The 15,964-nt window shown below is 41.7% G+C and overlaps 1 protein-coding gene across 4 annotated transcripts in view; it reads right to left on the reverse strand.

Moving 5' to 3' along the window:
* Positions 1 to 474: 474 nt before the first annotated feature.
* The window catches only part of GTF2A1L (general transcription factor IIA subunit 1 like), a 93,560-nt gene continuing 78,070 nt past the window's right edge, over positions 475 to 15,964 (reverse strand). For 3 of the 4 annotated variants that reach the window (XM_075204101.1, XM_075204099.1, XM_075204102.1), the window contains one exon: positions 475 to 896. In XM_075204101.1, coding sequence (XP_075060202.1) covers positions 789 to 896 — 108 coding nt within the window. In that variant the 3' untranslated portion in view covers positions 475 to 788. The remainder of the gene's footprint in view (positions 897 to 15,964) is intronic. The other variant, XM_075204100.1, reaches the window with a different exon arrangement.

Raw genomic sequence — 15,964 nt, forward strand, 5'->3', positions numbered from 1 at the left:
TGTTCTATTTTCTAAATGCAAGTGTCAGGATACATATTTACAGATATTTTTAGACTTTAACTTGGAATAAAGATAAAAAAAAACCAAAATATACATTTCTTTCGTACACTTTTTACTGCATAGTTGTTAACAAAAATATCACAAACATATTATAATATAAACTTAAGTTTGAAAAAAAGGCACCATTCAATTTATTATAAATAATGGAGTATGTCTTAAGCAAGTATTTGAAAGCAGTTCAAATTAAAGTTTAAGTAATTTCACCACTGTTTCCTACCTTACGTGAAAATTACAACTTTCAACAATAAAAATATTGATGCAGCTAATAAAAGGCATTTGATCGGCAATGTAGGGGTGCCCGCTTTACAAATCATATGAAATCATTTGTCAGGGAGAATAAATATAATACTTTCATAGTGTATTCTAGGAACCAGTGTTTCTATAGCTCCTTAAACTGACAACAGGACAAAAATCTTTTTCAGATTCATATGGAAATAAGTAGTTTATTACCATGTCTACTCTGACACTGAGTACTTCAGTGCCCTTTAAATACAATTATATTTAAACAAACAGTATACTAAAAAGGAAAAGATTTTATTTCTTGATACCATTTTAACTGAAAAAGAAATCATGGCATTTAACAAAAACAATATTGCTGGCAACTGACATTTTATATATACAACAAAAATATACAGTGTCAATATGTAAGACACAAAGACTCTTATAACAAAAACGGTTCATTGAAATAAAGCATAGTAGCGGGCACTTCATGTAAAGCAAAATCTGATTCACCATTCTGCCTCTCCAATTGCTTTTGAAAAAATATAGTCTTTTCCTCCAAAGCACATGACTCCATCTTTTAAGTAGAACTTCCACTTGTTTTTACTTCTGTGGATCTGACAAAAAAAATAAAATGGACATTATACAGAAACATTTCTTCTGGAAGCAGTTTTCATTATCGTAAATGCTAGAAAAAAAAAAAAAAAGCTTAAAAGAGTGTTAATCCATTCTCTCAATTTCAAAGTTAATTGCTTAGCTATTGTCAAGTGTTACAATACCTGGTGATTTGGCTATTGCAACAACTTTAAAATTCACATCCTTTCCATAAATGTGCTCAGATAAGGTATGGACCTACCCATAGTACTGCTCTCCAATCAATTGAATGCAGTGCCGGAGGACGTGAAAATAGTAATTGATTCATCACTGAGGAACACAATGTGAGCAATCACTACACGGACGCAAAACAGACCTTGGATACAGCTTGATGCATTTTTGCACCAATGACCGATCTACAACTTCCCATGAATACATAGACTATGAGGTTTAAAATACCGTATTTGCCGGCATATAAGACGACTGGGCGTATAAGACGACCGGGCGTATAAGACGACCCCCAACATTTCTCGCCGTATAAGACTACCCCCTCTTCCGCACACCTTCCACACACCAAATAAAACGTAAAAGAACATCAGATCTGATTTCAACATGTTAATTTATATATTCGAATGCCTATGACATGCAGGAAAACTGTCACAAGGCTGTATGTTATCAAACATGTACAGTAAACATAAAACAGGCAAAGTTTACAACTTTGAGTTTAAAACTTGCATCATATTTCTTTCTTTTTGCTGGTGCCATGATAGGGTTGATAGGGGTTTGACTGCTGGACATTTTATATGCTGTATTGTACTGTACAATGGTGCAGTACTGTGGTTGGCTGTTGGCTGTATACAAAGCCTGATTGGATTGGTCCCTGCTCCCTGTCTGCCCTCCCTGTCAGCAGAATGGGCCGGTCACGCCAAAAAGGCTGGCACCCCTGTATCGCTGCTGATGCTCGCCGCAGCCGCGCTGATGACCCGCCGCGGCCGCACTGGATACCGCGCGATACTGGACCCGGTGTATAAGACGACCCCCCCACTTGGAGGCATGTTTTTCAGGGCAAAAAAGTAGTCTTATACGCCAGCAAATAGGGTACATGTTTGAGAAAATTGAAATGCCGAGTGAATATAAGCCAACTCAGAGCTAGAGCTTAATGTTTCGCCGCACAGCTCGCCTAACCTGTACCTAGTCAAGGTTCAAAATCATCTAGGCAAATAACCAAAATAACTATATTTAGGTTATTTAACAAAAATATAGCACTAAACAACAATAACATTTAAATAATAAACCGCAACAAAATTACACTAATGTCTGGCATTTTTGAAGTTCAGGTTACATAGACATCACAACCGTGCAAGCGTATCAAGTATTTAAAATATAAAGCATTATGCCAACCAATAGAAAATTGCATATCTCAAGACTAAGCAGACTAGATAAATACATTAGATTTTTTATAATACTTCAATGTATTTCTAGAAATCTCTAATAAGCAGGTGTATTATATATGCACATCATTAGACCTTGGGCTTAAAAAGCAACAAAAGAGCTGTTGTGTATCTTACCAGGCACTGAGCCAACTTATCTATACAAAGTCAGACCTTGAATTTTGACAAGTTACAGAATGCAGCTGCAGGCCAGAAACTAAACTACTTTTAGTTAATATTATACTATATTGCTTTTGAACAAGAAAAACAATTAACTTCCAGTTGCATTATCAGAATGAACTTTTTTTAAAATTGGCCCACCCGTGACAAATGAAGTCACCAGGAGGATCTTCATAGGACACGCTTAGCAGCAAGCATCTCAGAGGAAGCAGACGGCAACAGGAACACAGAGACAGTGAACAGCACAGCAGGTGAGTATGCAGGAGGCCGGAGCCTGAACCAACAACCACAGAGAGATGTACTGGCAATCACTGAAAACCTGCTAAAGGAGAGAGAGATCAGGCATTTCAAACATCATGTTTCAAAAAGCTGCGGGGATTGGCTCAAAGTGGCATGTGATGAACAGATATCTCCTGACAGGGAATCAGTGCTGATCAGCAAAGTGACATGAGAGAAGCTGACAAAAACGGACGCGGTAAGTGGGTCTGTCTGGGCGCTTTGTGAAATAGGCTACAATAAAGATAAGGCCTTAGCAGTTACAGTATAAAGTGGGTGTAAATAGCATGAAATAGAGAATGAAGTTAGATAGGCTTTTGAAAATAAAATTTAAATACCATAGCTTAAATTGTTTTGTTTTTTTCTTTATAAAAAAAAAAAAAAAAAAAGACTACCTCAACTGAGAGTATGAAGAAATTTTGCGAGACGCTAAAAGATGGAGGTTTGCTTGCAACACATTTAGAAAGAGAGAGGGTGAGAGGTAGAAAGCATAGAGACAAGGCAAAAACAATAGAGAAAAAGTCACCACAAAATTGAGGCAACAAAAAGACATGAGTGAGCAGAAAGAAAAAAGAAAGTATAGAGAAAAACTGGATTTATACTTACGATAAATCTTTTTCTCTGAGTCCATCTGGGGGACACTCCTTAACCATGGGGTTGAGTCGGGGGGAGGAGTCTGGCACCCAAAGAGTTAACTTTTTTCAACTGACAGCATATCACCCCCGCCAATTCCCACATACCTCAGTTTGATTACCAAAGCCCTTAGGATGATAGGCCAATCAACCAAGACACACCACTCAACAGAGGGAGGAGTGGAGACAAAACAACGAAAAGACAGGGGGGATCGGAGTGTCCCCCAGATGGACTCAGAGAAAAAGATTTATCGTAAGTATAAATCCCGTTTTCTCTTTCATCCATCTGGGGGACACTCCTTAACCATGGGGACTTACAAAAGCAATCCCTCTGAAGGGTGGGACCGCTCTGATCTCCTTGCACGCAGAAGACTACGGCCAAATAAGGCGTCCCCAGACGCAAATATATTAAATTGGTAGAATTTCGTAAAGGTATGGACCGAGGACCAGGTGGCTGCTCTGCACAGCTGGTCAGCCGTGGCTCCATTACAAGCTGCCCAAGACGCCCCAACCGACCGGGTAAAATGGGCAACAATACGTTTCGGCACAGGGAGATTAATACGGACATAAGCCTCCCTGATAGTCAGGGTAAGCCATCTGGCAATAGTTTGCTTAGATGCTGGCCATCCCCGTTTGGAAAAGTCAAACAACACAAATAGAGACTCTGTCTTACGTATCTTTGCAGATCTCTTAACATATATACGTAATGCCCTCACTACGTGCAAATATATTTATTTGTCTTTGTTCTTAGGAGTCTGAGGGTCCTCTCTACGGGACCCTGTAGGGCAGGTTTTACCTGCAGCCCCAAGGCCTTGCTAGGACGTCCCTTACCCGTGGATCCCTTGTTCTTGCGCAGAACTTTGGGACTTCCCTGTCTTTTGTTCGGTTCTTGTCCAGCAACCACCAGCTGAGGACCTACCTCCTCCACTGGTACCTCGAACACGGGAATGCTCCTCTGGGGTGGGTCCCTGCCCAGGGTAAGGTTGCGAAAGATGTCACCATCTTTCCCAGCAGCTTCAAAGACCTGGCTACTGACAGCCTCTTGTCTGACAGGATCCTGCCTGTCCACTCCATCTAGGACCTCAACTTGTCCTGTGAAGACAACCTTCTGCTGCGTACCAAGTCCCTCACTAGTCTCAAGAAACTTATTCTCAGACAAGGGATTCTCTGTGACCCTTTCAGACTCTAGAAGTTCGGTCATAGACTAAACAACTCGTCTAGCCTTAGCACCCTGAATGGGTGCGACTAAAACCTTTTCCCTTACTGGAAATTCTAAGCCTGTATAGCTTCGTCTGAACGAAGCAAAATCGACAGCCCTGAGCTCTTTCTGATTTGATAGAAGCCAGCGAGGTAATGTTTTTCAAAACCTGAGGTGAGCTGGTCCCATGAATTCTATCACGATATTCTGGACCTACTCGTCTACCGAGGACCCTGTCTGCTGCCGGGCAAACCCAAGCAGCCGTTCTCCCACCCCACCCTCTGGAACCAGAGGTGGGTGGTAGTCATGCTGCTGGTCTAACCGGCAGCTTGGCGGAAGAAGCTCTCCGCGCCACAGGGGCAAAGGATGACCTTCCCCTACGGGACTGTCTCCTGTATTCCACGGCCCCTGGACTGGTAGTCTGGCCTCTGCCAGACCCGCCCCCGTAAGGAGGCTGTCTGAAAGTACTAAACCTAGGCCTAGCCCTAGGTCTTGGAGTATTTACAGACAAGGACGTCTTCTTGCCCCCTGAAGCCTGTAAAATCCAAGAGTCTAATTCTGGACCAAATAGCATCCCACCCGTATACGGGATGGATTCTAATGATCGTTTAGACTCTGAATCCGCATTCCAAGCCCTTAACCATAACGACCTTCTAGCTACTACAGCTGTAGCTGAAATAGACGAAGCTATGGAGGCCGAATTATGGGCCGCTTCATATACATAGCCTGCTGCCTCCCTTAGCTGCATGGCCAGAGGCAGTAAATCTGAATCCTGCAAGGCAGACTCTAACTGCCTTGCCCAGACTTCCATGGCCCTAGCTACCCAGGTAGAGGACAATGCTGGCCTGAGGCTAATACCGGCGGCCGAGAAGATCGACTTCAGCAGGGATTCTAATTTCTTGTCAGTCGCTTCCTGTAAGGTCGCTGACCCGGGTACAGGTAGTGTAGTCTGACGAACCAATCTCGCCACAGGTGTATCTACCTTTGTCACCTGTTCCCAACGGGTCATATCCTCCTCTTGAAGGGGATACAATACGCCAAACTTTCTTGGCATAGAGAACCTTTTATCTGGATATTTCCAAGAGGCCTCTACAATATCCCTCAACTCAGCTGAGGAGGGGAACCTGACAACCTGCTTAGAAGCCTTCTTAAAGAGGGAGCGGTCCAAGGACTTCGACTCCTCTACTTCAACAAACCCCAGGGTCTGACGAACTGCTCTTACCAGGTCGTCCATACCCTGGTGCCTAGAGTTTCCTTCTGACTCTATAATGGACACATCTGAATCGTCCAACAATTCCCCCTCCTCCTCTGAGGAACTCTCAGAGTCTGACACTGACCACAGCGCTTTAGCCGTTTGTCTACGTCTTTTAACACTACGCTTGTGTCTGGGGTTCTCCAGTAGATGGGTAAGCCGCTCCAGGCTTTTAGCCACCGCTGACCAACCCACCTCTCCCATCTGAACCACAATCAGGTTACTATATTTACTGCTTGTAAAGGGAAGAAAAACGATCCTTTGCAATGGTCAGTGATTGGCTTGCCACTACAAGAAAGCTGTATTTGCCTACTTGAAAAGAATTGTAACTTCATTGAAAAAGTTCAAATTTACTAAACTTTAAGATATTTTCCTGATGGGTCAACGCCCCAATTTAAGAATATATTTACAATGTTGAATCTTTGTTTCATGAAAGAAAACGTCAGTGTGGAGGGACAATGGTAGTTCTTTGCCCCATGCCATGGCAAGGGGGCGGTTGATGGGATAATGGGATAGGAGCCGTAGTATAACATGCTGTATGGAGCAGAGTAAAACAGCACAGATTTCAGGTTGAGCATTCTAAAGACTTTGTTTCAGCAGCATGCTTGTCAGTAAAAAATGTTGAGATCATATGCATCACTCCTGAAGATATTGAAGAAAACAAGGAAATACTGTAACAATGATCGAAAACTCTAATTGGTATTGATGGGTTACAGTCACTACACTGTCTGCAGGGCCATGACAGACAGACTGAACATTTTGTGTTCAGACTGAAAAGTGTGCCCAAAAATCAAAGTTTTCAAACTGTGAATCTCTGAAGTGTACTCTGATTCTGAACCTGACAGTCCTGAAGATCATACCTCCCAACTGGAAGCTATTGAAATATAGTCACCTGAAGTTGCCGATGTAACAGCAGGGACATTTCTGCTGGTACAGTTCAAAACATCTCCCAGAAAGGCTGCTCACAGATATGCTGACATTGCTCTAAGCTCCTGTGAAGAGGACGGTTCAGTGAAAGAAAGGTTTTTGAAGATTGTTGTTGAAAACGGCCTTCTTATCACGAGCAAGAACTGCTTCCACTGGTGCCGGACTTACACAAATATCATCCTCAAACATCCTCATTAGTGCCGTCATCGGCTACACAAATATCCCCCTCATCCTGTTGCAATTCCAAAGTGGCATCCCCAATTTCTGTATCACCGGCTACACTTTGGCTGTTCATCCTTCATCTTCAGAAATGGCTTCTTTAGGAGTACAGTATCAAAATAGGTCAGGCTTACACATAGCACTCGTGGATAGAATCTCCTCATGGATTTGTGTCATTTCTGAATCTGAACATAGTTTCTTCAAATGACATACTATTTTCTTCCAGCTTGTGGACTAATGACTAAGGCAATAATCAGCATCCTTTTTTTCTGGGAGGAAATTGTAGAGCAATGCTCAATTCATAACATTTTTTGACCACAATATTGGCTACAGGGTATACATCATTTCCATAGCAGCGTTGTGGTTCTATTATTTTAGACTCATGAGTACCATTTAACATGGTTTTCTATAGTCCTTGAATTGTTACATCATCCTATGTCACAGTGCACTGTGACATAGTCTTTGTACACCTTTCCCCTATAACTACCACTCAAGCATCAATAGGTATTACATGTATGATTTTATTGTGATATTAAATACTATTTTATATATTTGACCACTCGTGATCTGCTATTTTTGCTTCATTAGTCTATATTGGGAGAGTTAGATTTGAGCGCTGGACTCAACATTGCGCTCCAAAATGGCCTGGTACTCTCAAGACGCTCTGGGTGCTCAAGGCACCCAAAGCTAGATGCAACACAGCAACCCCAAAGCATCCGATAAGTGTCGAAACATGTACTAAGTGCAAGGCCTTTCTGTAATTCTTCCTGAAGTCAATCCAGTCCTTGAGGTATTTAAGCAGCAACTGGATTAGCCCATCCAGCTTTGCACCAAAGAACAATGTTTTCCAAATTCTGAAACAGAAGTTTTCTTTCTTGCTTAAATCAACTTGTCAAAGATTCCTTAACTCAAGCAATGACCGCTCAATTTCCCCACCATCAAGGAGAGAGTCTCTGGATTCAGGTGAGAAATAAGTCCTAGATGCCGAAGATCTGGTCAAAGTGGTAGAGGCCAAGGTTGTTCAAGGTGCAAGACATTCTCCCACCTTGGTTAGATGTGTTTTATCAAACTCCAGTTGGACTTTCTTGTGTCTCTCTCAGAAGAAGCGGCCTCCTGGGCCTCCTACCATATAACCCACTTACATTGAAATGTTGACAGATAGTGCAAGTAAAGACTTGTGTCTGAAGATCAGCTTGAAGCTGTTTGGCAGACGAATGAAGTACTTTCTCCATCAATCGAACAATCTGACTCTGCAATCTTCAAACAAGTTGTGCCTTAAACTTAATGATAACATTACATACGGTGGAAACGGAAACTTCAAGGTCTATGGAGATTAATTTGTTTTATTCAAACTTGTTTATTGAGTGATTTTCATACTGCAGGCATCTAACAGGTGAGTTTAGTTCCAAAGCTAATGAGAATCACTTTCTTGAAATCAAATTATTTTGTAACAGTTTCTAAAAAAAAAGTGCTAGTAACTGTGTCTGGCCAGTAAAGGATCTTGGTGTGAAATAATCTACAACTTATTAAATGTTTCTGATTTTTGTGTTGTGTGAATAGCAAATCATTTTTAAATTTCAACAATTTTCCAGAAGGAATGGTGCATTATTAGAAAAAACTGAAAGGGTAACAACATTTTTAGCCACAGCTGTAAAGTCAGAGAAAAAATAATACTGCAACTTGGTGAAGAAAAAACAAAGCGCACACAAGCGTGTCATTTAACCAATATACAACGAAAATATGAAACTTAATTGTTAAAATACTGCATGAATTATATAGAAAGATGCTCAAAGTGAAAATAGTAAGACATTTTAATTTGTGTAAAATTATATTTTAACTATCTTAAGTTAACAAAAGCTATATTAGCTTTATTAACTCCTCCCTCTTTATACACCTGCAGCTTGATGGGAATACAGTAATTTTTTTCAGAACAAAGGAGGAACTGAATGAGAGCAAGGAAACAAGGTTCTAAAACAACAATTAACTACAAAACAATATTTATTAATAAGGAAATCAAGAAAAAAAACAAGAATGTAAATGCTGGGCTTCCAGTGTCTCCCATGCGATTCAGAGAAAATGATTTAACAAAAGTATATAAAAAAAAAACAAAAAAAACATTCCTTCTGTTTCATTATGGGAATAGGGACATCCCAAAGATGCCTCTACAGAAGAGTTCAATTAGAAGTTGAGGTGCACAGCACATGCTCTCCAAAACGGGCATCCTTGAATACAAAAATGTTGAATTTGTAAAACTTAGTCAACGTGTGTACCAAAGATTAATTGTCCACCCGACACAGCTACTCAGCCGACTATCTATGCCGCACGGCCCAGGAGTAACTCACTGAACTGGCAGAATAAGTAGACATTTTCGGGAACAGGATGTCCTGCTCTAATGTAAGCCTGGCAAATTGCTGAAGTAATTCACCTAGCAATGGTCTGCTTGGGCGCCAGCCAACCTCTCGTATGGGCTTCATAGAGGACCAAAAGAGCATCCATCCTGCACACATCATGGCTCCTATAAAAATAGGTCCTCAAAACCAGTCCAATGTCCAGAGAGTCCTATTTTTCTGGAAACCTACCACGCTCTAAGGCTGGATTCACAATGTTTTGATTCAGGTGGAACATGCAAGACCACTTTAAGCTGAAAAGAAGATTTAGTCCAAATAACAGCCCTATCTTCATGAAGGATGAGAAATGGAGACCTGCATGACAGAGTTCACAGCTCAGAAATTCTCACAGCTGTGGAGATCGCTAAAAGAAAGGGTGTCCTTCAGGTAATCAGGATAGTCTTATAGGCAGAAGCCATGACAATCCCTTCGCCAAGTTTAGAATATCAATCCACCACAAACTTCTTGGCTAGTCCGGAGCTACCAGCATCACCTGAATAGCCTCTCTTTACCTTCTTAGCACCATTGTTACCAGAGCAGGCAAGTCAGACATAAGTTCCAAGGGACCGATATGTTGCCTACCAAAAATGCCTTTAGATCCCATTTACTTGAGCAGAAACACTCAACCTTGTGGTTCAACCAAGATTCCATCATCATGTCATCTGGCTGACTCCATCTTGCCCCAATCTGCTGAAAAACTTATGGGTGAAGTGACTATTCCCTTGGTCATGCCTTCTGAGAAAATCTGCTTCCCAGATTTCCACCCCAGGAATAAACAAAGCTGTGGTGGATGGAACATTCCACTTCAATTCACAATCCTGCTGGCTTTTCTGATGACATGGGAGCTTTTGGTGCCTCCCTGATGATTGAGGTATATCACTTCCAAGGCATTGTCTTACTGGATCTTTATATCCTTTATGCACAAAAGCCGACGACTCCAGCACTTTTATCAAGAGCTTTGGGCTCCTTTGGAATCCAAAAGCCCAGAAAGCTGAAGTGTGCTGGACCCCCAAATATCCAAACCCAAATGATGAAGGGGCGACCCCTGTTAAGGTTGTCAGCTCTCAGCCACCAGAGGAGCGAATCATGCACCTTTGGGTGCAGTAGATGGAACGGATGGCAAGACTTGTTTCTTTTCAAAATGGGTTAAATTAATTTAGGGGAATCTATAATGGAAAAGGATTTGGGAGTGCTCAGACAGTAGACTTAACAATAGTGCTCAATGTCAAGCAGCAGCTGCAAGGGCAAATAAAGTATTGGCATGTATAACATGGGGCATAGATGCAAGGGAAGACAGTAATTTTGCCACTGTATAAATCATTGATAAGACCTCATCTTCAATATGGAGTACAGATCTAGGAACCACTCTATAAAAAAAAGCTATTTTGAAACTAGAAATTGTTCAGAGAAGGGCGACAAAATTAATAAAGGGTATGGAGTCATAAAGTTATGAGGAAAGGTTAGCCAGTTTAGGCATGTTTACTTTAGAAAAGAGGCGTCTAAGAGGAGATATGATTACTATGTACAAATACATTAAGGGTCAATACAGAAAACTTTCATGAGAACTTTTTACCCCAAGGACTATATACAGGACACGCGGTCACCCCCTAAGGTTAGAGGAGAGGAAGTTTCACAACCAGCAAAGGAAGGGATTCTTTACAGTAAGGGCAGTCAAGATATGGAATTCACTGCCAGTGAAGGTTGTGATGGCAGATTCAATAGATATATTTAAGAATGGGTTAGACAAAATTTAAGCGGGAAAAATGTATCCAGGGATACGACCGTTAATGAAAATGAAGGATAATATTGAATATAGGGGAAAAATAGAATTGCAATATTGGGTCTGGAGGGATTTTTCCTGATTTAAACAGATTGGCGGTTGTTTAATCTGCATCAATTTCAAATATAAGTGAGGGATTGTAGGCGATCCAAAAAAAAAAAAATTACCTTGATGGACTGGTGTCTTTTTTTCAACCCCATCAACTATGTTACTACGAAACTGTGCAAATTGCACTGTCTCAAGATTGAAACCATCTTCCCTAAGACCTTCATGCCAAAATGAGCAGATATCAGTCTGCGAGTTAACAGAAACTTTACTAGTCCCTGCAAGGAAACAATCTTGCCCTTTGGCATTAACACTTTCTCCTATCAGATATCGAACAGCAGCCCAAGGAAACCCATCCGCTGGGAGTGTGTTAAATTGGAGTTAGAATCTCAAGGGTGAATCATAATCTACAAGAAATCTATGGTGTGAGCCATCTCAGGTACATGAAACTGCAGCCAGGTTGGTGATCCCACCTTTAATCTGCAGATAATCCAGGTAGGAAATTACTAACTCCTCAGAAGAGCAGCCATCACTGCCATGATCTTTGCAAACAACCTTGGCACGATCACCAGCCCGAAAATGAAAATGATGGGACTGAACTGCAAATCTGAGAAGGCATTGGTGCCCTTCCTAGATTGGAACATGCAATACACGTCCTTGATGTTGATGAACTTGTTCTGTTCCAATGCGGTTAATGACAGACCTAAAAAAAACTCCATCTTGAACCTGCCCAACAACCTGACTCTCACTCAGGAGTCTGAGGTGAAACTGAAATATCGAACCAAAAGAACAGGATACAGGCTCCCATAAAGGGGCTCCCACCGAGTGAGCTCCCTAGTGGACAGCCTGCTATGGAGACTGACACTTAGGAGCTGGAAACTGGTTCCTCTCTACTGACTTCCACAAGGACCCAGAAGCTTGACCTTTGGAGGACTGACTTCTAACTTTTCCTGATGAATGAAATAAACGAAACCTGGTAGAAAATAACTTTCAATTCACAGTCTGATTTATAATCTTATCTAGTTCTGGCCCAAATAAGACACCGCCAGAAAAAAAGTAGACACTCCAAAATACTTTGGCAGAAAATACAGGTATATGGATGCCTTGCAGACATGCTCATCCAAAGATAGCATATCCAATCTGGTCAACCTGACTGCAAACTCAGTCAGTTGCTGTTGGACAGCCTTCAAAAAAGATTAAGGTCCCAAGGTGCTTCCAGAGATTATATGCGAGGACAAATTCTTTTAGCTACTTAAAAAAAAAAACTCTTCTGAAAAATCTGACAGTGGTCTTTTTTCCTGAAAAATAACTGCCGAAACATGTACTAAGTGCAAGGCCCTTCTGTAATTCTTACTGAAGTCAATCCATTCCTTGAGGTATTTAGGCAGCAACTGGATTAAGCCCATCCTCATTTGCACCAAAGAATGATGTTTTCCAAATTCTGAAACAGAAGTTTTCTTTCTTGCTTAAATCAACTTGCCAAAGATTCCTCTACTCGAGCAATAACCGCTCAATTTCCACACCATTAAGGAGGGAGTCTCTGGAATTAAGGTGAGAAATAAGTCCTAGATGCCGAAGATCTGGTCAAAGTGGTAGAGGCCAAGGCGCATCCCCCATGTCACTGCGAACTACGACTGGGGATGCTAGTTATTGCTTCTACTGCCTCACGACTGACCTTCAGTGGGCGTGCAATCAGAAAACAGAAGGGAAAACATGCCCTAGTTTAAAGTTAAAAAGTCTCACCACAGCATCTATTCCCTCTGCTCTGGAGTCTTTGTCAAAGGAGTAGAACTGCCCTGTCTTGGCGTTTTGACTTGTCACCGTCAGTAAGAGGCCCAAGCTGTTGAAACACATCCTTGTGTAATTTCCACTCCCCTGTGTGGATCTTATACAGACCAAGATAATCTGCCCCCTTGAAGCCCTTCAATGTTACTTGAAAAGCTGAAAGATCTACATTGTTTTCTGCCCATGACATGATTTTTGATAGCTCTCATAATGGTTTTGCTCTTGGTGCCTTTTTGTCAGTTTATGGACGTCGCTACTGTCCAGTAGTCTGAAAAGATTTTGAGATGTTTGTGTTGCAACTGAAGTAGAAAGTGTTGTATGACATCACACTGGCCTGGCATCCAGAAAGTTTGCATACAGCTTTGTTTCCTTGTGATGTCATGCAACTTGTACTACTTCTGTGTGCACATGAGCACCCAAATGTTTGGAGCTTGAATCTATTGTTAACACTATCTATTCTGCTTGAGAAGGAAAATCCCTTTGCTGCAATGTTGAATCTAGCCACCAGTCGAGAGACTGCCCTAAACTCTGTCTAAGTTTGATAGGCTGATCCAGAGATTCTGGACTACAACCCAATTGATCAAGTACATCTAAGTGAAGACTCCTCAACTGTCATCTCGCCCATGGATCCATAAGGGAATTTTCATTAGTCTTTCACTGTGTCAATTTGTATTCCCAGAAATTGCAGTTTTGGAGAGGCTAACCTCCTTGGTTACATGATCTGCAACCACAATGGAGGGGGTGCTACGTGCAATATGAATCAAATCATTAGAAAAGAAAGGAACGAAGGTTGCACTCAAAGCACTCCAGACTGGAGTGCTCTGAGTGCAACCCTCATTCCTTTCTTTCGTAATGAGTTGTTGAGAAGGCACAAGAGAATTCAGGATGGTGCAAGAAAAATTGACTTTCAGTGATTTGGTTCAAGCGCTGTGACCCATTACTAGAATATAGACCAGATAAGTCAAATTTACAATTCCCTGCTTCCGGAGATCAGTCATAAGAAGCACTAGTACGTTGGTAAGGGTTCTGAGAAATGTTGAGAGGCCATATGGCATACAGATAAACTGGAAACAATGTCCTAGTGTCAGGAGCCGAGCATGTGCATTAGTTACAATGCACTGTTATCTTTGTGGTATAGAGTAGGAGGGTGTAGGGACATCTTCCAACTCCAGGGGGAGCTCTCACATGATTCTAATCTCTCTTTTAAATTTTCATACATGTTCCTAGTTTGTGATATGACCTATGCTAGTTCTAAGCTAGTAATTAATTAGCAGCCTCCTGAGGCTGATTGTCAGCCCTGTCCTCCTCCTTTCTGATTTGTCCAAAGTATTTAAGGCAGTGAGGACTGGGCCTCAGTGCCGGTGATAGTCCATGCTTGCTAGCATACGTCTCCTGCTGTTGTTGTACTTGCTGTCTTCTGTGTTACCGTTGCTGACCCCTGGCCTGGATTTTGACATTGCCGATTTGCCTGTGACCCTGACCCTTTGCTTGGATATTGACGCTGCCGATTTGCTCGTGACCCTGAAACCTTTGCCTGGATACCCGATTCCTTTTCTTTGGAATACCTGCGCTACGATCTCAGGTTATCAGCTCCTACTACTAGAGAACAAGACCTGGGGGCATCCGAGTACCTGTGAGTGTGTCTAGCTCTACGGGAAAGGCGGCTGCTATAGGCGAAGACCTCTGAAGTGGTTCTAGGAGTTGATACCTGGGGCATGAGCCGTAAAATCTAGCCTGAAGATTCTGAGAAAACGATGATGTTGCAATGCAACTGGTATGCGCAGATAGGCAACTTGTAAATCTATTGATGTAAGAAAATGTCCTTTTTCTATTGCATTGAGAATAGAGTTTACAGACTCCATGCAGAAATGTACTGCATCCTCAAATTGATGGATACTTCTCAGCTAGAGCACTGAAAGCCTACTCACTATTTCTCCTCCCAAAAGAGTTTGGATTATAAGCTGCTGCCTCTTTACGCTGTCGGTACTAGAGGAAAATACCTGCTTCTCCATGAGCGTCTGTAAACTGCTACGTAGTGTCATCATATGCACATGGAATGAAGGAAATTGTGCATTCACAAAAAAACTTTTTCCAGGTACCACTCAAAACCCTTTGTTTATAATGTTCTCAACTCTGCAGTCTTGTTTACCGAGTGTCCAGGTCTCCGCATACCTCGTAATGCTGCCAACCACCAAGACTGCTGGAAGCGGTGTTAAGCAGGAGTTAACATATCTTTCCACTAAAGGAACGAAAAGGCTGCCTGTCTAGCATACTGTTTTCAGGAGAATAGGCTTCCATCTCTTTAAATATTTTGCCTCACAGAGGTAATCAATTTTTATTTTCATGATTTCCATACATTTTCTTGAATGTCCTTGTACAGATTATCAATCTACATTCTGTGTGCCCAGGAGGCCAAAGCCATGGCTACTCCAGATTTAATTACCTTCCCTGAGGAGACAGAAGTTTTTTAAGACATTTATCCATTTTCCAATCCAATGAGTCACAAAATGAACCTCCAGCTTCTAATGGGATAGCAGTTTTTACAGAAAGACAGGATACTGCAGCATCAACTTAAGGTACTGAATTCCACTTAATGGTTTCAGTATTTTGAAAATGAAATGGCAGATTATTTATCTGGTAAACTAGTTTCCTTTACTCCTCCATGGCAGCATACACTATGGGATAAATTCCACCTTGCACGTGAGTCAGGACAGGAAAGACGACACATCCGGAGGGTATATAGGGCCACGCCTCTCTCCTTCCTGTGTCTTCTGGTTTTCCCAATGCTGAAAAGTATCTTAATCTCATTAGAGACAAGCAAACAAGAACAGAAATAACCTAGAGCAAGCAGCATGCTGCCATGGAGAAGTAAAGGAAACCAGTTTAATAGGTAATAACGTGACGTTTCCTCTTCCTCCGCAATGGCAGCATACACTATGTGGCGATACCAAAGCTGCATTGAGTGGGCCCCATCATATAA

This window comes from Mixophyes fleayi, chromosome 3 (assembly GCF_038048845.1).
Source record: "Mixophyes fleayi isolate aMixFle1 chromosome 3, aMixFle1.hap1, whole genome shotgun sequence".
NCBI classification, from domain to species: Eukaryota; Metazoa; Chordata; class Amphibia; order Anura; family Limnodynastidae; genus Mixophyes; species Mixophyes fleayi.